The sequence below is a fragment of the Achroia grisella genome, unplaced genomic scaffold (genome assembly GCF_030625045.1).
Source record: "Achroia grisella isolate CSIRO2021 unplaced genomic scaffold, CSIRO_AGI_Agris_v1 utg402, whole genome shotgun sequence".
NCBI lineage: Eukaryota > Metazoa > Arthropoda > Insecta > Lepidoptera > Pyralidae > Achroia > Achroia grisella.
The window spans coordinates 2,497,569-2,522,039 of record NW_026712841.1 but is presented as its reverse complement, the minus strand read 5'-3'; the positions used below and the strand labels follow the sequence as shown (position 1 = coordinate 2,522,039).

At 29.9% G+C, this 24,471-nt stretch overlaps 2 protein-coding genes and 1 long non-coding RNA gene across 5 annotated transcripts in view; 1 reads left to right on the top strand and 2 right to left on the bottom strand.

Annotated features, from left to right (window-relative positions):
- Positions 1–8,184, bottom strand: part of LOC131844449 (diuretic hormone 1-like) — a 53,383-nt gene extending 45,199 nt beyond the window's left edge. For both annotated transcript variants that reach the window (XM_059193343.1, XM_059193344.1), the window contains exon 1: positions 7,995–8,184. The gene's annotated coding sequence lies outside the window, so the exon portion shown is untranslated. The remainder of the gene's footprint in view (positions 1–7,994) is intronic.
- A 5,648-nt stretch (positions 8,185–13,832) lies between these two features.
- LOC131844413 (uncharacterized) lies at positions 13,833–16,607 on the top strand. Its single transcript, XR_009357589.1, has 2 exons — positions 13,833–13,958; positions 16,060–16,607. It is a non-coding gene; the product is annotated as an uncharacterized LOC131844413 (long non-coding RNA).
- A 95-nt stretch (positions 16,608–16,702) lies between these two features.
- On the bottom strand, positions 16,703–18,361 carry LOC131844412 (uncharacterized). Of its 2 annotated transcripts, none has more exons than XM_059193295.1 (2): positions 17,904–18,361; positions 16,703–17,441 (listed from the first exon to the last, which is right to left on the bottom strand). In XM_059193295.1, the coding sequence occupies exons 1-2, from the start codon at positions 18,305–18,307 to the stop codon at positions 16,976–16,978; spliced, it is 870 nt and encodes a 289-aa protein (XP_059049278.1). In that variant the 5' UTR covers positions 18,308–18,361; the 3' UTR covers positions 16,703–16,975. The 2 variants fall into 2 exon arrangements, 1 of the variants encoding a protein (XP_059049278.1); XR_009357588.1 differs by having other exon boundaries at positions 17,351–17,441; positions 17,900–17,989.
- Between the last annotated feature and the right edge of the window lie 6,110 nt (positions 18,362–24,471).

Below are 24,471 nucleotides of genomic sequence, written 5' to 3'. Positions count from 1 at the left end.
CCTTTATGTTATGTAACGCGTTAAGAAAATCATTTGAATTTGGCTCATATTTATGATAAAAATACAAAAGATATAAAAAGGAGAAAACTTTTATAAAACGTGTAAAATACACACGTTTACAGAATATCCAAAATACGAGTTAAAACGTAACCTATTTCCGTCCTAGTGATTTAAATACATTAATTGCAAAAATTAAGATATATTCATACGTTTCATCGTGAATTAGTAATAAACATACAGATAGGCAGATACACATTCATATTTATTATATTAGTATGGAGTAATATAAATAAATATAAACAGACTTTGCAATGATCGAACATGTCGATTCGTCTGTTTATGATATTTAGATTATATCTATATTCGATAATAATAATAATCTTTATTTACTGCTCACAAGGAAACTTACAATATTGAACAAAGTAACAAAAGTATGTATTTAATCTTACAAGCTATTCCTTGTGAGAGTCTGGAGTCTGAACTAAGTCGAAACTTGTACTACAGATCTCCAGGCTCTCTCCGAGGGCTTACTGGTATTTGATAAATCTAACTAATGTTTTGTGAGGTAAAATTGTATAATGTGGTAATGTGGTGGTGCGGTATATAATATAGTTAATGATATGTGTGTGTGTGTGTGTGTGTGTGGCTGCGAGAAACCTCTCACCAAAGTAACAAATCAAACAAATATATAAGATTAGGTTAATCTATCACCTCAGAACAGACAACAAACCTTCGGTATCTTCATACGATAGGATTAATAACTACTTTAATAACAATTTTATGCATTTTATTTTGCTTTTGGGATATATATGAAACTTCTTGTTAATATTATTAACAAACAACAACTATGGTCCCAAAAAGGGAAAAAATCTCTGAGAAAAATTTGTCCTAAATTTATTTACTTGTTTATAGACATTATACGATTTTCGTTTTGTCAAAAGCTTTGGGTCATATTGTAGCAGAGAATGTTGCTTAAGAACTGTATCGAGTATATAAAGTTGACGAATTGTTAGAACCTCACAGGACTGATAATGGGCAATCAATAGTGATAACGCTGTGTAGGTAGACAATACCTACCTAATGATTTAAATTAAACTTGACACTACACAGCGCTCAGATAATTATTCTTACCCTTATCTTGGTTAAAATATGGCAACTTGGTTTAATAAATTTATGACAAAAAATATTATAAAGTAATTTTCTATTGATATATTTTGTTTCGCTACACTCATAACTAGAGTAGAGTATGATATTAAATTGAGTGATCTGAGAATCTAGTATTCTGAGTAATAAACAGTTATGTTAGTTATGCCTTCGTTTGTATGCTGTGGAAAAGACGGAGGTTTAGAAAAGCAGACAGATTAAGAAAATCTTTTTATTTTAGACCAGCTGTACCTATCATTTGGCACTGCCTTCCTGGAATGTATATTCGTAATGAAATGAAATAAAAACAAAATTTAAAAACAACCGGTTTGGTATTCTTTTATTTTAACCATTAAACAAAACAAAAATACAACAAAATCCTATTCGTAATATAATAATATAGATACTTTACAATATTAAAACATACGTACACTACGTAACTTACGTAGACCAATTTTTAAGATTCTGATTCACTTATTAGTTTTCTGATTGTGAATCTGATAGTGTTTACGTATTTTGTGTTCTACAAATAATATCAAAAACCGTTAACAACGTTAACGGTTTTTGATATTATTTGTAGAACTATTATTTTTTATATTATTACTTACACTCATATTATGATAATTTCACAGGTGTGATATTATTCAAATATGCTGGTAAAATAAGGAATGGATTTTAGTTATGATAAACTGCAACACCATTTGTGAACTACATACTTTTTAAATTAACATTACTTTATCTGATGTCCAATTTTAATTTTAAAACTTCATCAAATATATTTATATTAAGTAGGTACCTATATCAGTCATAAAACACTGAAGCAACCAAATGTGGTATCATTAAATTTCACTTCCCTGAGATTGAGTAAAAATATCCTCTCGGTAATCGGTTCTAATTTTTTGTTCATTAAATGATTACCGCACGGAATATAAAAGTAATTTCAATTTGTATTCTTCGTAAGAAAAAAACCCGCGTAAAAATTTATTACTTCTTGATAATTATTAAACATATTACAATCGACAATAATTATTACCTCACCATATCAATCTATTACGGAAAATCACTATGCTACGTCCGAAATGACATATACCTACATATAATTTTAAGTAAATAATATGAGAAGCAATATGTTGTAAAGACAGATTTACGAGTATGCATGAATATATGGAGACACAGCAGCTGCGCTTATGCATCTTGCTCTTTATAGGTTGAATTTAATCAGGAACCAATTACCCTGTTAATAGTTTACTGAAAAATGTCTATTATATTTAAAAATTTTTTTTAACCTTTACCTTTTTTTATCTTTTTATAGTGCTCAGACGAAACACTCTTCCAAAAAACATACCGTTTTGTTAGCAATTCAATAATAACATGAAATTTAATCAGTTTGAAATAAGAACTAAATGATAAAGTATAGAGTTGCAGTCATTCGAGATATTATATATTTCCTAACAGTTAGTATACAATAAATTAATAAACTTCTTGATTACTTCATCTAACCAAATTAATTAAAGGAATACCGAGGAAACATTAATTCAAAACAATGAATTTATAAAACAGTATCTGTATCTCGCTGTTTTGGTTTCATGAATTAGTGAATTCGTTGGTAAAAACATCATAAAAGAAAAATAAATGAAATGCTAGACGACGATCAAGAACTTGATCTATATATTTATAATTTTTTTCTAAATATTTTAAGTTGACAAATCAAAACGTTTATATTCATAGTAATATAAATAATTAATTTAGAAAAAATATATCTTCAAAATATACCTAAGTCTAAAATATTCGGCTCCTTAGGCAATATTACCAAGATACTGTTTACAATTGCCTAGCGTTTAAAAGTTTACTAGTTCTTATAAATGAAAATCACTTAACAAAAATCCAAAGTGGGAAGGAAAAATATTGTAAGCTTTAATTTGTTGTTAAGTGGCCTTTTGTCAATTTCGAATAGATCGTTCCTCTCTGAAATTGATTTATGACTAATGAAGAAATACATTATAGTCTCTATAGATATTCCAATACTTATCGGGGGCAACGTTTTGTAATATATTGTGGACTCTTTTAGGTGCAATTACAATAGTACCTACACTTACAACTTAAGTCGATGCATGGCTTTTTTGTGTACGATAGCATACATACATATATAACAAACCCAAGTGCATGCCAATTATTGCCAATTAGGACATGTATATTTTACTATTAATGATCTAGATGAATTCAAACTGTGTAAATTAACAATCACTGTTCGCACGAGCGATAGCAATTGACATTCCTCAGTATAACGTTTATACGTAACATAGAACATATTTTCCCTTTTTCAGTCACTCCATATTTCAATTTTATTAAGCTTTTTGTGTTAAGGTTAACTTGGTAAGTAATATTCGCAATATCTACGTTACCTACAAGTGACTCTATTTGAAAAAAAATATGCATGATAAATAGGCGGAAGGCTATTTCATTAATCAATTTCTAGATTAAGGTATTATTAAAAAATTATAATTTCACCCTATTATAGATTTTAAAATATGTTATAAAAATTATGATACTGTCGCGTATGTATTAAACCCATGGTCACCCTACTCACAATTACAAAAGCACTTTATAGATATATTTATATAGCGCGGTGTACGTAGATACGTAGGTGTGCTTTTTATTCTAATTTCAGAGAATATTAAAACTACTTAGTATTAATTGTAGTTATTTGACTACGTACTACGTAGTCTAACTACAATTACAATCAATACTAAGTGATTATAAGTTTCTTCTAATTTGTATATGTATATACCCTAATTTTATCTGAAACATAAAAAAAACAACTACTAAAATAGTTTAGTTGCTATAATATACATGAAACATATTTTGTCTTAAATATATTTGAATACAGGAATAATTTAGTCTATAAATTTAGTCAATTTCTAATTAATGTATTTATACATTAATTATATTTTACATAATTTACTTTAGATATAAATGTCACAATAGTGATTAATTATCTGTTAGGTATTTATTTTTAGGGTTCTATTCGGAAACGGTTGAATCCTGTTTCACCATACTATATTTCAGACCTACGGATTCTTATTGGAAGTGAAGAAATTGAGTATTCAGGTCTCCGAGATATTAAAGTATACTAAATCTTGCTTGTTTATAAGGTACGACAAAACGGAAGCTTGAAAAGTTCGTTTACTCATTTCGTAAAGTTTTATTTTGAGTCAGGTTTTATATAAGACGTATCTCTTTTCTAAGTTTATATATTGTCAAAGTATAGGTAGGTACCTAACAGCTAAATAAACGGTCTGTATTTTAACCCAAAAATTAATGATAATATTTATGAAATCTAATTTCCCTATAAAATAAAATGGAAAATAGAAAATATTTTATCAAATCTTCATATCAATTTCTTTAATAAGTTTTGCTCGGATACGTTATTACGTACTACTTAAAAATATATATATATTATTTAATTTCCACTTTGTTTCTCGGTGAAAAAGATCCAGTTTCATGAGTTCTCTACGTATGATTCTACACGGTTCCTGGTACAATGTAACCTTTACAATTTATTCTGTATACATGTAATATAGGTAGAGATCAATTACAGTTTATAATGGGTACGTTAAGTTACATATACGAAGGAGTTACAGGCAACAGCTAGTACTCGCAAGTGAATAAAGGTAACCACTCCCTAAAGTGTCTGAAGTTTAATGACTTGAAAAGTTAATTATGCTCTCATTATTGCTTATGGCAACTCTTGCGGCGTCGATGGAAATGTGAAAGTTTAATGTACCCTTAACTAACACTAGCTGAATCTTTCATCTGATGAGAGTAGTTAGGTATATCCATCTATAATCTATATCTATTTTATGCCTAAACAAAAAACAATTGTCAAACGTGATTTAGCGCTTCTATTTAACTTTGGAAACTATTTAGCTAATTGATTTTGTGTTGCGTTTGTAATTGTCTTGTTTATAATAAGATTGCACTAAAAATAATATAGACATAAATATTTTTCAATAAAAGTAATATTGAAGAAATTTGTGTTCAGTTGTACAATTTCTGAGTCACATTTTATTCGTTAGTACACCCTTGCGAAGTCAGGTCAAGTAACTTAATAAAAGCCACAAAATTGTTGAATTGTTGAATCTTTGTTATTATTTACATTAATAATTTACCAATCTTTTGAATATCTTCCTTCAAATATATATAAAGTTTATCTAAACATAGAAGTTAAAAACAAAATGATCGTGGAAATGGAATCTAACTAAAATAATTTCCTTCGGAGATATAAATTAATTGTGAATTCATGTCACAAACCAATTTTGTCCTGAGACTTGGTAGGCATGAACAAAAGTATCAAAGAGACAAACTTTGCATCGGGGCTTGAGACCATTGCGGACGACTTGTGGCAAAAAGTTCTTCGCATGTTACCGACATGTCGAAATCCGGTCTTATGTGTATGCCACGGTGCGAATCAGACTTCAACATTTGAAGATTGCCACTTGCCATATTCTTGGTCCGAGTTGTTGGTACTTTTTCTTGTTATTTCTTCGAGTTAGAGATACTTATAATGTCACAAAGTCACACATCATATATTTTTACTTTGTATTGGAGATATCTTTTATGTAATTAAAGAACAAGGTCACGGCCCATTTGACAGTAAATGAAAACCATCGGTTATATAAATGAACCATAGTCGTCATGCTTTCCCATTTTCTGAGATATCTCTGCCATATTTCCTTTCAACCGAAACACGCCTAACACAGCAAGTTACTTGGCGCTTGAAATAGATGACACAGAGGTAACTTACACTTGATTTGGTTGTAGTGAAAGAGAGACTTTGAGACTTTTTATGTACAAGTTTATACGGCTATGTAATATTTCTTTTTTCAGCATATTTATTGAACTTATATATCTAATAAGGGGTGTATATTATTAATATTTTATGCATTTAACATGTAACTCAATTCAAATTACAACAAGTCGAAACCTATTAAATTATATTATATTTTCACAATATTTTAATACTTATACAACACTAAACTATTAATTTAATGCACCAAGATCGCTATACCTACTTGCAATATGTCCATGACATACATATAAAACCCGAGAGACTCGATAATAAAGCCAAATTGAACGGTACGGAAAATGATAAATAATTTTGATGTGCACAAGTGGCACAAAATGTCCTATTGAATAAATTATTATTTGACTTTAATAATGTATTTCTTAATATATACTCTCAATAGCTAATATAAAATAGAATAGATAAATTAATGTTTAGCCATTTTACAGTTCTATAATAGAGTAAAGAAATATGTGTGCACAAATAGTTCGTTGCACTAATTATTCAAACACTTCAGAAGTCCATCCATTGTTCCACTCGAACCACAGGGAGGTCGTCGTTTGTTCCGTCGCATACCTCCAACAAACTTTTGCCAGTTATATTATTCTTATTATACTACTTAAGCATAATAGACCTTTTCCATTATTCCAGATAAGGACAAAACCTCTTTAGACACAGTAATTCATTAATTTCAGTTAATTTGAACATACAAATTACAACGTTTAGCAACTCAAAATCTTGCTTCTGTTCTCTATGAGATAAGTTATGGATTCAGTTCAAAATTAAATTAATTAGAATGGTAACCTTTTTAGGATAGTATTCATTTTTTGTATCATTCGTACATAACAATAACACAGTTATTTTTCATACTTGTAAAATAGAATACATGCATTATATATATATTCTGTATGCAACCTAATGAAAAAATAAAAAAAAATAACTTTGATGAAAGATATTATACCCGTGTATAAATAAATATATAAATATAATTAAAAGACTGAAATAATATAACTAATTTAATTTGTATGTAATGTTCCAACCAATATTATAATAAAATAGAAATGTATAATTTAAAAAAGTACTGTTTTATAAGTAAATGTATTTAAATCACATTTTTTAACTAGAAAAATGTATGTACTGGAAATATAACTCAAAAATATTATATATTAATGTAATTTTGCTCACTCCCTGCCGTCGAGAAATATAAATGAAATCACATTTTCATTACCTACTGGCAAACTAATTCTGTTACTTCTGTACTTATGTACTATTCATTCTAGAGTCGAAATAGGTTTCTCTGTATTTTGCGACGTGTAACATGTAGGTATATAGGTAGGCTCGTAAGTGTCTAAGGAATATCTGTTTGTGTGAGGATAACGAGGTACGGATTAAGAGAAATCGGATTATGTTAATAAAAAATTATCAAACAGAGTTAACGAGAAAAGTTTGTGAATAGATATTACCCTCAACCTTTTTTTCAGGCTACTGTTTTGATATTATATAATCGCCTATATATCCAGGTAACAAACACAACATAGATTTCTCTTATTTCTTGTTTTATTGATTCTTTGTCATCAATCATTTATCATCATCTGTATTCTTGACAGAAGAATTTACCGTAATATTCTCATACTGGAATCTATTTAATTATGATTTTTTCCCTATAGATAATTGGATACTCCAATTTAAATTTCGTAATACATGCTATATACAGTGGGTTTAAAAGAAAATAACAGCTCGCTTATTAATATTATTCCATTAATATAAATTGCTTTTTAAATTCATTAAGTTTACTCAATTTGTTTCATTCCTTTCACTTACTTTTTAATTAATGCATTTTTTAATTATAATTTGTTAAGTAATCACTGGTTAACAGAAAAGATTTATTCTTATTCTATTATTATTATATTATATGAACTAAGTTAAATATAACCAAATATTTCGTTATATTTTCGACGCTGTTAATGATAAAAATAAATTACAAAGCAGAGTTTAATTGGTAACTTACCTTCGACACGCAGAGTTTTGATTGCGCCAACAACTTCGAAACTTTAAGAAAAGAGAGTCCGCGTTTACTTAAAATGTTTGTGCACCAGAAAACTCAGACACAGTGATGTAAGTGCATGAAATAAGTATCGGATAAAATATTTAATGGATATATTTATTAAATTTTATCCGTCCCCGGGTTCTCCGTTGGAACGTTTGGGCGCGTGAAGTTCTGTGGCGTCGAGTTCGAGTCGCGTGCTTATATCTTGCAATGAGAGTGCGTCGCGCGCATGCGTCACCATCATTCATGTCATCTCTTCTGAATGACCAACCCACGGACATTTTCACATTTTTCCATGCTAATATGTTAATTTATTAAATGTCCACCTACTTGTTACTAGAAGAAATTTGCACATTTTTTTAACTAAATAATAAGCAATGTGATATACTCATCTAAATATACTTCTTGTATCCCTCTGATATGTTTATATGATGTTATTATGTATTTATGTGTTACTATTATTTCCCTCTTACCAGATCAAAGTTTAGGTAGTGACTTGTCTCGTCGACTTCAACTGCTTTGATATACATATAACCCAATGGAATGTGGTCTTCATCCATCTGGAATAATATATATTTTTTCGAATCGTGAATAAACTAAATACACTATCTTTTGAGAAAGACAATTATGAAAATCATGACATAAAAATTACACAAACGCACATATATGGTATTTTTCACTAACAACATTAGTACTACCGTATTTCTTCGCGACTGTTGACTCACCGTCGATATTAACGTGTTACTTATTCAGAGTCACATTTCAGTACATTTGTTTTTAAGGTTTCAAAACAAAATTGTAAAACGAAAACCTTATGATGCAGAATTTTGTCTATGTACAGTACAATCTCCTTTATTTAATAAGCCACTAGTTACTCGCAGGCTAAACATACAAATATACGAATTATTTAGTTTTTCCTAATCGTGTAATGATATCATTTACCTACAGACACATTGTAAAGTCTGAATATGAATAGAGCAGAAGTTTAAATACACTTCTCTAATTATATTTAGATTACATAGAGAATACGTTAATTCTGAATTCGTTTTGTAGCATTTTATACTTTAAATACATATATACGTAGCTACCCATCTTTTACATTGTAGAGTTTTATGTGAACTGCAAAATACTTACAACTTCATAATACTTAAAGTTAAAAACTTAAACTAAACTCAAGCTCTATTCACCCACACGATTACTAGTAATAGCCATTTTAGTATCGAGAAACTTTCGATTAAAGTGATATATGGTACTTTGACTTAAAACTTACTAGCTTGAACATGTTTAATAAGATTTTTTCCTAGTTCCACTTCAAGAGAAATACTGATAAGTGTAATAAATCTCATAGATGGACTATTTTTAAATGCTATTAATACATTTGAATTTACATATTCTTTAATAGTAAGAAGTTCTTTTTTGTTATGTTTGTTGTCATAACTGTTATTTGTATTAAATAAAAATGCTTGAAAAATCTTATGTAAAAATAAGTAAGTAACGTTAATAATTATACATAAGTATTTTCTCTTATTAGTAATATACTCTGTGCATCTCAGGAGTTGGTGATTAACGGTACTCTACAAGCACACTGTAAAACCCCAATTTAGCTTTATGAGTTGTTCGTGCAAATGAAAATGTTCATAAACATAAAGACAAAGATATTATTTACTTTATTATTCGAGTTTATAACATACCCGTCTACTTATTTCTCCGAGAGTTTAGCTATTTTGTCAGATATAGAATATTTTCACATATATTTTTTTATATTAAATTTTTACTTGAAATTCCTACTTCCTCCTATTGGATACAAACATTTAAATAGGTAATAGCACTATTTCCTATTTAAAATTCACTGTATTGAGATAAAAAAAATGCTTTCAACTATCACTTTTCTACCTACGAAATTATTTGATCTGAGTAACCATTATGCAACCAAAACTCTAGGCAATGGTTTGGACAAATTTTTGAAGTTTCAAGTTAACTTTTCAGTCTCTACATCTATAATAATATGATAGCAAAATAAAACAACATTATTCCACGATACAGTAATATGTATTAGTGCATCGTGAAATAATGCTGTTAAACCATAAAAGAAAATAATATCAATATACCGACAATTTATAAAGATACTGATAATTTTTCTTGGCGCTGTAAAGCTAAGGTAATTATTATTAGGTCTCAAAGAGCTTCATACAGTTTGACTGAAAAACTCGTGAATCATGAGAACAATACTACTTATCTACTTGTTTACTAGTTTTATTGCTAGGTGAAAAATCGATGATTAGTTGGCAATGACCTCTCAAGGATTTGTGAAACTGACAATACATAGATAATACAAATTTAACAGGCAACATATAGCAGACATCAATTCAGAGTATAGTATAGTAGCAGTATCAGTGAATATGCCATATAAAATTAACATTTATATACATATATATATATGTAATTACAATAGAATAAAGTACCTTTCAATAAAAAGTTCTATACAAATCACTATACCTATTAAAATTTAATTAAACTTATTCAACATATTAAGAAATTGTAACAAACGTTGAGAGGTGTTTATTAGTGATATCGTTCAAAATTTCGATTTAACAATATATTTGTGTATATTGCATCTCTTGTAACTCCTCATTAACAACATAAGATAATGTTTACAGTATGGTTTTCAAATAATCAAGAATTTTACGTTAGTTTCTGTTTTTACAATACCACCCACAAAATAAGTTACAACTACGTAATATTAAAGAAAATAGAAAAATATATTTCCCTTGCAGAAAGTTCTGCTGACCTTACGTGGCTCTCTTATGAATACAAATGCATTGCACTTGCAGATATATTGTCTTACAAGTACATACAAATGTTACATTCAGCTGTTATGTTTTCTCGCTAAATGAAACTGCACCATACATGCTGCCTCAGTTGATGATAGTAATATATTCTAATATATAAAATTCTCGTATCACGTTGTTTGTTACCAAACTTCTCCGAAACGGCTTTACCAATTTTTATGATACATTGTGTGCATACCTATCTATTATCTAGGTCTGAGAATCGGCCACCAACGATTTTTCATAACCCTTATACATGACGTCCCTAAATATTTATTTTTATTTTTTAATACATACAACCCTAAATTTTTACCCTTCTACCAACAACCCTTATTTTTTAAAGCGATATTAGAACATAAATTTATATAGCAAAACAACATTTGCAGGGGCAGCTAGTCATATTATTCGACTTTATGTATATCAGGTACATAATTGGCCGTATATATGTCTGTATCCTGTAGATATTATTCAGATAATCGGTAAAGAATTGTCGAAACGATAGCAAATACTATATAGTTACATATATACTTACATACATAATTGTTTCTGAATGAAATAGGAACAAGACTTGGAATTTGGAAGTATAATTAAATTCATCTTTCATATGTGAACCATGAATAATGTAACGCTTCAAGTTTATTTTTAATTTTAAAATTCGGTACACCATTAAAGTTAATTTGATATGAGATAAATTCTGTTATAAAAGTAACAATTAATCCTACAAATGTTATACAAATCAAGCGAAGAATTAGTTACAACATTGCGATGCACAAAAAAATACACCTACTTACATTCAAATGAAATCTCTCCTTTCTGGATTTGATTAAAAAAATAATTGTAGGCATAAAAGGTAAAAATTTATCCACCACCAATTCCGCATGTGATGGTATAGTATTATGTGACGTGTAAAATAACTATACAACATCAATAACCTGCCCTTGTTACAGATATTGACAGTAGAATTTTTCAAATCTCTACCTAGTAGTCTAGTAGTAATATTAACAAAGTCGCCGCCACCATCTGTTCTAAGTAAAATAAATCCGTTGTGTAATTTAAATAAATTTAAATTACACAACGGATTTTAACACAGTTTTCAGCAATAGATATAGTGATTAAAGAGGAAGGTTTATATGTATAATCATGTGTATTATAATATGCATAGAATAAGCAGAGAAATTCAAAGATTTGTAATACATTCATGCGAAACTGGGATGGGCGTTAGTTCAGAATAAAATAATAAATAATGCTTACATACTAGAATTAGAAATCAAGTTATTAAACAATTAAATATTAATTATAATTATTTAATTTAATAACCTATTAAGAGCTAATTATTCATTAGCCCTTAATGCGTTATAAATAATATATTTTCTTTATTTACAATTTTTTATATTTTTTATTATAATTAAATAAACACTCTAATATATTGTACCTAAAGTTCTAAATATTTCATGTCTCAACGATTCCTTTATGAGGCAAACAAGGTAGCAATTAATATTTTTATTGGAGTGAGACGTCAGGGCTCATCAATATTACATCTCCGTTATGTGATGATCATCTACCGATCGCAATAAATTTTCGTGGAATTTTCCTTTTTATTTGTAATTACTGTTGCCATGACTTCGTTTAATTTAATATAATATAATTAGTGAATATAATATATCAGACATCTGAAAAATCTTTATAGATATTGTAAAGCATGAGATCGCTACTCCCAGATTCTACAGACAATGAAAAAAGCCACTACGGGTCTGGAATACTTTCTCATTCGGCCAAGACCACGACGTACCCTAATTAAGAAATATCTCCGCGTGATAGGCATAAACCACTACCTGCCTGGTTGCTAGCATCGAGTTTCGTTTCAGTTTACCAGTTCAGAACAGTAAGTTCTGTAACCTCAACTTCTTTCATCCTGAGCACCCGTTTAGCAGGAGGACGATAGTGTTGAGCTAGGAGCTGTAGCATACGAGTATCTTCCTACTCGGATACTTTACAGAGGAAAATATTTTTTTTCTTACAATACAAGTATTAGGTACTATTTTTCACGAAATATCAAACTATCAATATTAGTACTTATGAATAATATTTGTACATGCAAAATAAATAAAAACATATTTACTCATTTTTAAAATTCATAGGACATTTTAGTCGCTTATAAATGACAAATTTTTTGTATTAATATTATTTTCCCTACAGTCCCGTTCAGTATATACTTAGATTCAATTGAGAAGGACTGATAAAAACTCACATGACAAAAAAAGTTAAAAGTCTGTATACTATGACTAAGTAGTCATTGTATACAGTGATGTAGTCATACTATACAGTGAACTGAACTGAAGTATATTGTGAACTGAGTTATTAAGATTATAAAATTTAAACTAATTAGGTATTCGTGTTTTTAAATTGATTGTTCTTTCGGTTGCCCATCATAATTTTTCACAACACAAGCTAAGAAATTAGGAAACTTCATAGTCAACCCGAATTTTTATTCCCAGATGGCTTTTCTGCCGGATTATGATAATCCTGCTATTTATTGTTGGTACCATAAAGTTACGTAAAGAAGATTTAAATAAAAAATTTCGTAACTAAATTGTTTGCTTAAACAATTGCTTAATGCCTACCCACTTAAAAGTAATTCTATAGCTATTGTACAAAGAAGATATTTTTTATATTTGTTTTACCTATATACTTTAATCATAATACTTACATATTTCAAAAAATAAAATAAAACTACTTTAAAAATAAGAAAACTTCTAAGCTTGTTCTTCGTATTGTACTATGAAAAACCCTCAGAACAATTAACTAATGCAAATCGTACAACAACGAAAAGAATACAAATGAGTTCCTACTAAGAAGAATCCAATTATGAAAAGTCCAATAATGATAACCATAGTTTAATTTGCTAGAGATTACAACCTCATAAGAGTAGATACATATAATACTATTGTTCATTATTTAAATAGCAATTTGACAGCCGGTTAATGACTTCATCAAAATTTAACTTTCAAAATAATATCGTTACACCCTAAGTGTAATAAAACATAAACTAATAAAATGTAGGACTGTAAATTTAACATCAGGAAACTATCTGACCAAGGTACAAACTGAACACTTACATTATTTTATTGTCTTTATTTAACAAGTTTTCTAGGAACTTTGTAGTTAATATGAGTTAAATGCATAATCTAGCTAACAGCTTGATTTAATTGGTAGTATAATTATACGAATTGTATAGATAAGTTGTCATGATAAATAATTAGGTCACTTGAAAAAAAGAATGAAATGCATAATAATAAGTTTCTCTCTCGAATTCTACAGTTGTACGATTAATAGTGTATAAAAAACAGACCATAACTACAGGCATGTATGTACGTCAAGGAGTAAGTTGGTTAACAAACTTCTTATTTAAGGGAAGACCTTCACATACAAAGTAAAGACCCTCACCTCGTAAATGTAATTTAACCCTTTTCCGAATGTATTCAGGCACTTGAGTCTTTGTGTATATTACTTATAGAGCCGACAGTACTAAAATAACAAACAAAATCCACTACTCCTATTATAAATATCAGTGTTCGTGTTAAATTCGTCACTACATGCTAACTGACCTGAGTGACTTCATCTTTATCTTCTAATAATGCCACATGTACTTGTCCAAAGAAACTCTATATACTTATTGCTAATACGTGATCGTAGAGAGCAGGTAATTGTTAATAATGAGAGCTAGTGGCAAATAAAATACACAGCCGCGCTTGGATGTTACAGATTATCCGTAGACGTTATTTTTTTAACAATTAAGGAGACTTAAACCATCTTTGTGATATAATAAATTAGAATTACCAAAAATATCTTGTTATCTTGAAAGAAACTAAACTAACTCAGTTTTTATCAAATGACCGCTTACAACAAAGGCCTTGTTTCTGAATAATTTTACTTAGTCTTGCAAACGTAATTAATACTTCATTATTCATTCCCCCCGTTTCAATAAAGCCACTCATAGTCCTGTCCCGTAGTCTTACCAAACAACCTAAGGAATTGTAATTTGTGTTATGCATTTTACTGTTGCTACAGTCAAGCAATTCTAATTACCGAAATCAAATTAATTACACTTTTCATTTTTCAATATTTATCTACCTATATATAGAGATAAATAAAACTAAATATGAATTAAGGTTTTAAGAAACATTATATTCAATTTCTATTATAAACTTACATAGTTATAATAGGTATTAATATTTCATAAGTTACACAATTTTATGAAGTAATATCATCTCGTTTAAATCTATCTATCTATATATATATATATAGTCTATCGAAGTTCAATGATTTCGAAAATGACATTAATGAATCTCTAACATGTTGACTAAGATAGATAAATACTTGCCTCTTGTTTACATCCTAAATATCTATTCTACTCAACGTTACGGAGGCAAACGTCGTCAGAAAGAAAGAATTCAGAAATAGCATACATACCTAAACCTAAACACTGCTAACAAGTAGGTACATTTATTCGTATAACTTGTTTCAAAATTTACTTGTTATAAATATATAAGTAGCGTAACGTTGTGTGAGAGCACATAACAAATTAACATTTTAATTGTGAACGTCAGATCGTTTTTGGTGCATAAGTTAGCGCTGACAGCGCAGCGATGGCAAACCTCTGGAAAATCACCATCCCACTGACATCCAATCGCGCGAATGACGAGCTTTTAATAGGTTATTGTAATTTTCGACAGCCTACTATGTCAAATGTGTTAAATTGAAGCACGATGTCCATCACATATCACAGTACCTATACGTATACCAATTTGTACGTATTAAACATGCGACGTATTAAATCAATATGACGCTGACGTGTTAGTTAATATTAGGATACTAGGGTATTATAATATATCTATATAGCGCACAGGACCTGTAGTCAAGATACAGGTTCTATGGGCTACTGCTATATATGGTATACTATGTCTATTTGTTACTTTATTACTACTTGGCGCCATAATTACTCCAAAAAACTTTGTTATACAGACGCCTACCTAAATTATTCGAAATTGATATTTTTATTTTTTATGCATTTATCAACAATACCAAAAAAAAAGTTAATACATCTATATAAAAATGGACCAATTCGTTGTTAAACTTCTTTACTTAAAAATATGCGGATAGTAGTAATGCTTCACCAAATCCTTGTTTACTGTTCACAGAGCAACTGGCATCAATTAGGTCACGGCATGTCATGTGATTATTCACAAGCATGTCGCCCCGAGCGCGGGGCAAATCGAACGTCAAAATGACGCTGAACACAACAAGCTTCAAACATTTTCTTCATGAGAATGGTCTTCTCGTCTATACAGTTTTAACATTTTTAGCAGTTGTAGGAATATACATGGTAACTAGTGACTGGAAAGGATTCACCAGCCCGGAAGAGGTAGATCTTGGTTATTTGCGAGTATCTTCGCATGCCCATGTTCGACGAAAACACTATCGTGCCCATAGGCGTTAATGGTATCGCACTAACGTGCTTTTGTTGCTTAAATATAATATAATATGATACATAACGCTCGCATCTTTAATATAATACGAAATAGCATAATTTGGACACATTAAAAATTAAATTGATTCAACTACCTGAATTTCAAATACTTAATTTTAAATATTTTTAGATTTCTAATGAAACTAGCTGTATATAAATGTAATAGTGAACGCTTATTGTAATATATCTGGTCATTAAATCTCAAATAATATTTATGTACCTAACCCTTTTTCTATAACTTATTCCTTTAATACGACGTTACTAAGAATAGCTTCGATTTTTTATATTTATATGGACGATAATTTCATAAGGTTGTGAATTGATTTCACTATATTTATAACCAGCTCCATATACATATATGTAATTTATGGATAAAGGCTATGAGACTGAATAGCAGAGATAGTGAATTAACTGTCCCCTCTTAATCGTACATCGTTTTGTCACGATTAATAAATACATGCCCTTTAATTTTGTTATACTTATGAAGTAGTACCGAATTACATTGAGACAAATTATTTAATTTTTACTATTTAAAATATTTCTTAGGTATTTGAGTAAGTTTAATAAAATATGTAAGTAGGTATTAATCATATGAAAAATTTAAATTCAACATCCAATGCACTGATTTCATGACGCACTACATTTAAATCTGCAAAACATGCCATTTTACTCTGATCCGTTTGATGAATGCTCGTAGATGCTAAACCAAAAAGGTATCCATTTTGAATAAGCAAATCGCCGGCTCGCACTGGACATCGCGCCAAAACATTAACACAAATCATGTGTTGCTTATTCAAATGCTTAAACAATGGTTTCAAATCGTATTCATTAGTAAGTGTCGCTGGTTGCCGAGTTAGTGTTTTTCCCACATGCAATGGTCTTCCAATTATATAAGCTCTTGAATTCAAATCTATTCGCAGACCAAATCTAATAGTCTTTGCACAGAGAGCAAAGTTTTCATAGGTGGATAAAAGAACCAGTGAATTAGAAATAACGCCATCATGGTATATTGGTTCTATGACATCGACAGTGAAACCCTTTTTGCAGCGAGATCTGAAGTAATATAGTAGGTATCAATAATCTATTTTTGCTATAAATAATTATGTACAAGAAGTAAAAAAGAGAGACTACAATTATATACCTAATATATATTTTATTTTCTAGTCCCATCTCAGTTAATTTAAATATGCACCAGTGCGAAAGAGTATATTTTTTTTGTCAAGTAGATACTTTGACACGAATACTTCACACAAAAATTTAAAAAATCAATAATGTTTATTATATTATTATTATGTATACTCCAAGAAGTCTTATCATAATTAGCAAATCGATCCGTAGGTAGGTTCAGGCAAACCTTACCGTTACCTCTATAGATTCTGACATTTTAGTAAAAAAAGGTTGTAAACAATGTAGAAATGGCAGGGCATGTTTCAAACTATTATAATCTTAAGACCAATATGTACACATGTTCCAGTAAATAAATTGAATTAAATTGTATTGTCATTACTTACTTACTCTGTAAGATCTCCCAAACGCAGGAGTATTGGTCCAGATTTCACACACACCCCATTCGCTAAAACCGAAGAGGAACTTATGATTGCGCCGACACAGAGAAGTTCATGTGTCGACGCCAAATGTATCCTAGCAACGTAACGATAGTCGACCATCTTCACAAGATGACATTTAATTTCATTACTTATTAATTTAAAAGATTGAAAACTTTTATAATGTATACAGAAATTAGTAATGATGCATGCTACTATAACAGAAAATATAACTGTTAATAGAGCGATTATGCCTAATTTGCTCTTTTTAGAACGATCATCCCATGGAATGTTTAAAAAATTATAGTTGTATTGATACTCTTCGGCAATTTCCTGCTCCACAACTGTTTTATTGTTCTCGTTGAAATCTTCCATTATCCACGGTTGTTACCTAAGTTTTAATATATTTGTACTCTACTGATGTATTGATTAAGTATTAATTTGCCATTTCAAAAACATCTACTTGGTCATGAAGTGAATTATTTCTTGACAGACTTGATATCCTATAATTATATAATTCATCAACGACAATAGTTATGTAATATAAATATATGTAAACCAACGTCACATTATTCGTGTATTATAGTCATGTGGGGCAAGTGTACGCACTTAAGGTTTGAAGTATCATCATATAATAAAATATTTGAAGTTAACTGAAACAAAATAAGGTTTATTATTTAAAATATTTAATAATCAACAACTTAAACACAAAATAAATAGATATCAGTTACAAAAATTCTTTGGAAATCAACAAAATCAAAACAGGTTAAATGCGTACACTTACCCAAGTATAGGGGTAACTGTGCGCAGTAGTGCGGGTAAGTATACGCAACATGTAACATACAGTAAATAGAGTCAGACTCATACCATAAACCAGAAAATAGACATTCTCAACCTAATAATACATCAGTTCAAATATTTCCTTTCCAAAGTTATTGCATTGTTCATGCCACCAGGTCTTACAGATGCTGCATTGGATCCAGTCTTCATTCGGCGGAAATATGAAGTATTCTGCAGATAGTGGGCAAAAGAATTCCTGCTCATAATTTTCTTTATTTTCAGATCTAGTCTTATCTTCTTTCTGGAAATTTATTCTTCCTCTTCCTTTTTTCTTGTTTCTAATTCTACTTTATAAGGACTTTCAGTATCAATGATTGACTTTTTGCCTTTCTATCGCCAATCTTGAATCGCCACTGTCATCCATCCGAGAAATGCCTAAGGCCAACTTAGGCATTTCTTGGATAGATGACAATGCATACATACATACCTAGTCGAAGGTACATACACTCATTACTGCGGGTGCCACACTATCATTTGCTGGCAACCTCCGAAATTAATCTTTTGACAGCTTCTAGCTATTCCTCTGTGACAACACTTCTATCCAGCATCTTTCTTTTATAATCTCGATGAATTTTTTTATGTATAATTAAACTCTGAAATAACAAATTGCGTCATAAATACAAAGCCAAAGCCTTTGTAGCTTTTAATAATGACCTAGTTTGTTTAATTTTTCTGGATACAAATTCTTATTGAAATTTTAAGAAAAATTTTGCTTGTACTCAGCTGCGTATCTGCCTGTAATATACTTTCCCAAATTAGCATATTATTATTTCGAGTAACTTAGACTTTTATATATATAGTAGACATTCAAACTGCAAAATGAGTACAAGTAATATATTACTAACAACTTCAGTGGTTTAGCGGTTTAACACACCGCTTTACGTCCGATGGTCGCTGTTACGATTCCTCGCAGAGCACAAACATTTGTATTCATGAGTAAGTATGAATGTTTGTATCGGTCTGGGTGTTTTTTATTCGTAATATGTATGTATTTACGAAAAAAAATATGTATTTGTATTAGTTGTTTAGTACCCATGACAAAAGCTTTAGGTAGCTTAACCTTGGTTGTAAATGGCTCTAGGTGAATTGTCCTGAGATTGAGAGAAAAAAATGAGAGTTTTATTATTTCATATTTTCGTAAATAGAATTTTTAAATTAGACATGATAGTGGTAATAAGAGCAAAAATACTTAACTTCATAGTAACAAACTTCAATCAAACAAATTTAAACGTTTTTCTTCTTCAGCTTCATAATTCTACTACGGCGAATATTTTACTATATACCCTCAATAAAAAGAGTAAATAATCACTATGTTCCCACTGGAAAAGAAATACTATGCGAATAATGTATGAATAGAAGATACCGTACAACTTAAAATATTTTAATACCACTATAATGACACCGTAGTTACCTAAAGGCTATTATTTTGGACTAACACTGCTCGCGGTTTTACGGTTTTTTTTTTTTGAAATCTACAGCCTGTGTTGTTCTGTGTATGTGTATGTATAAGCTATATTATTGTGAAGTTTCATTAAAATCCATTCAGTAGTTTTTGCGTGAAAGAGTAACAAACATCCATCCATGCTTAAGAACTTTCGCATTTATAATATTATAAGATATATAGGGGAATTTTATTTTTATTGGGCTTTTTCTTGATTTTGTTCAAAACTATTTCAATGCTTTATATGGCTGTCATGCCGGTGATGAGGTCGCTTGGAATTTTGTAATGTTATTCAATATGTCAACATCAAATCTCTATTAATTAAATGTCAATAATTACGGCTGTATGGCCTTAGACTCTTTGCGTTTCTCTAAAAAGATAAATAAAACTGATGTTTTTTTTTAATGTTTGTTGATAAGAAAAAGCGCGGGAACTTTCAAAGCGACTACACGTATTTTTTCGCGCTAGTTTTGCAAAATTATATTTTATTGAGTTTTTTTTAGTCAAAACCAGTAAAGATGACGAAGAGGAGCGGGAAGAAGCGAAAAAAGAAAGAGGAAATATCGGATGATACATCCGATGATATTAATTTTCTAGGGTCTGACTCGGAATCGGCACCTGAGGATGTGGATAAGTATAAGGCATTTCAAATACCAGATTATGTTCGGTACTATCCTGAGGATGGTGGAAACTTTGAATACATTGTATTTATGGAGAGTACAGATAGTAATAAGCCAATCGGTGATAGGGATATGATGTCCTTAGCTACTAATTTGAAAAAATATAATAAAGGAGTTAAGCAATTATTAAGGATGAATAAATTTAAGATCGGCGTCATTTTTGAACGCCCCGGTTTAGCTAATGCAGCCTTAGTTAATAAAAAATTTCTAGACGGATTTAAATTAAAGGCAAGTATACCAGCTTCAGCCACGGAAGTAACTGGAGTAGTTCAGCATGTTCCTACGCATCTATCGAACGAACAAATATACTCTAATATAACCAGCTCAAAAAATATTGTTTGTGTACGCAGATTCATGAGGCTTATTAAAGGTGATGATAACACCTTTACAATGCAGCCAACTAAAACCGTCTCCATCACATTTTCCTGTCCTGTACTTCCTGACACCGTCGACCTGAATAGTTGGCGCTTTGTGGTGAGGCCTTATATACCTCCTGTAAAGCAGTGTCTTAAATGTTTAAGGTATGGTCACATCGCTAAGTTTTGTAAGAACGCTGAAAGATGCTCAGTATGCGGAAATAATCATAATTTCAGAAACTGTTCGGCAAATATTAACGAAGCTAAATGTTGTCACTGCAATGGTAATCATATAGCCATTTCATCACAGTGTCTGACCAAATTTTAAATACCCTATTAGAATCAATTGTTAAAATTATAACATTGAATAGAACCAATGACAAAACAATATGTACAGAAAATATAAAACAAGTTCTCCTAGAGACATTACAGAATAAAAAAAACCCAGATTAATCTTTCTTTCTTTAATTTTTTATTTCTTTATGGACCATATAGTAATAGTCCAGTGGAATGCACAAAGTTTAGTAAGTAATCAACAAATCTTTACACATTTTCTATTGGAGAACAATATTCATATTGCTCTGATATCAGAAACCTGGCTAAAAGCCTACTATAAATTAAATATTAAAGGTTTTAACATTGTTAGATTAGACTCAGGCAATGACCATAACGGCGTTGCAATTTTAGTTCATAAAAGTATAGAATTCAGTAAAATTGATACATATAGTGATGATTCCTTACAGAATATTGCGGTACGATTAAAATATAAAAACACAGAAATGTCAGTTGTTAGTTTTTATAGCCCAAATAATTGTAGTCCATGTTTTAACAAAAATAAATTCAGTAATCTTCTTAATAGTATTCCAGAACCCATGTTGGTTGCTGGTGATTTTAATGCTCATCACACAGCATGGGGTTGCTTGTCTATTAATGCTCGTGGTCGTGACATTCTTGAATGTATTGATGGTAACAACTTGGTCATCTTAAATGATGGTACACCGACTACAGTAGGATCACACAGATGGCAGAGTAATGCACTTGACCTTACTATTGCATCCCCTTGCTTATCTCTTGCTTCAAATTGGATGGTACATAATGATCCCTTAGGTAGCTACCATTTACCTGTAATAACAAAAATAGTAATTAATAACAATTGCACTAGATTATGGGATAATCTGAGGATTCTGGTCCTCAGATTATCCCAAATTTCATAATTACAATCTTATAGATTGGACCATGTATAAGAAGACCACAGATAGTTTGTTACAAGATTTTACACTTTACACTTATAGTAATTCACCCCTGCAGTGTTATACTAAATTAATTGATATTTTCAATTTAGCTCTAGACAAAAGTAATATATCAAAATCAAAACCCATAAACTCTACAACTGATATTCCTTTTAAAAATAAAAGGATTCCATTACCTTGGTGGAATAGAAAATGTACACTTGCAGTAGATAACTCTAAACAGGCATATGTAAATTTTAAAAACAACCCATCAGAGGCAAATTATATTACATTTAAAAGGTTACAAGCCAAAAAAAAGTTAATACTTAAAAAAGAACAATCAATTAGCTGGAATAATTTTTGTGAAAATTTTAATCGCACCACACCCATTTCGAAAATTTGGAATACCGTTAAAAAATTCAATAAAACTTATGTATATAGTCAGATTTCAAATAAAAATAACTGGATTTCAGATTTTCTTAAGAAATATACTCCTGACACTGTCGAGACCCAATTTAAATCACACATTAATGAAAATAGTAACAAATTAAATTATTTAAATAAACCCTTCACTTTTTCTGAATTCAATGCAGCCATATCTACCCGAAGAGATACAGCATTTGGTCTCGATGGCATACCATATAAATTATTAAAAAACCTCTCTTATACCTCTAAAAATATTGTTCTATGTATTTATAATGCACTGTGGAAAGAGTCAGTTATTCCTTCCGATTGGAAAAAAGATTGTATTATTCCAATTTTAAAACCAAACAAAAATGCAAATGAAATAGATTCCTATAGACCCATAACCCTGACCTCCTGCATGGGAAAAATATTTGAGCAATTATTAAAACAAAGATTAGAATTCTACATAGAGAGTAATTGTTTATTACCAGCAAACCAGTTTGGTTTTCGTAGAGGTAAATCTGCCTCTGAGAGTGTTACTCATCTCCATATTTATATATTTAAAGCACTTAAATGCAATGAAGTTTTGATTGGGGTATTCTTTGATATTATCGGTGCATTCAATAATGTCAATCATCACATTCTTACTCTGGAACTTGTTTCTATTGGTATACCTGGAAAAATTATAAACTGGGTCTATAACTTTTTAAATGGTAGAGAAGTTTTTGTTAAAGTTAACAAGCAGTTAATAGGACCTCGTCTTTCTTATAAAGGTGTGTGTCAAGGTGGAATACTTAGTCCACTACTCTTTATCCTCTACATACACAAACTTAATTTAATTTTAGGACCACATGTCAGGAATCTTCAATTTGCAGATGACCTTGTTATATACTTTTCAGGCCCAGACATTAATAAAGTAACAGAAAAAATAAGTAACTCATTGTTAAGATTAACAGATTACTTTAAATACCTCAATTTAGATGTAAGCCCTGACAAATCTAAAGTAGTAATATTTTCTAAAACTAATAAATCCTACAAAAACATTAACATATTATATAATAATTCACAACTACCTATTACTGCTGAAGTTAGATTTTTAGGTGTTATTTTTTGTAGCAATTTGTCTTGGAACAAATATGTTGATTATTTACTAGGTAAAGCTTCCAAAGCATTTAATATTATCAAAGCTCTATATAAATGTGATCCTAAGATCCTTTTAATGCTGTACAAATCCTTGGTTCGCAGCCACTTTGAATATGGCTATCTATGTTTTGGTTCTGACCAAAACAAGCTTCATAAACTTGAAGTACTTCAGAATAATAATTTAAGATACATAACTGGTGCAATGAAAACAACCCCTATAAATTCCTTACAAGTAGAGTGCTGTATACCACCATTAAACCTGAGATTCTGGTACTTAAAACAAAGATTCATCCTAAAATTATTATCCTTTTCTGAAGACCCACTCTTACAAAAGCTCAAACATATTACTTCTTTATTTCCCCTTTCTAATTCTAAAACAGTTCCCTATATACTTCATGATTTCTCTGACTCAATCAATATTGATCAGCAATACAAAATTCACAAA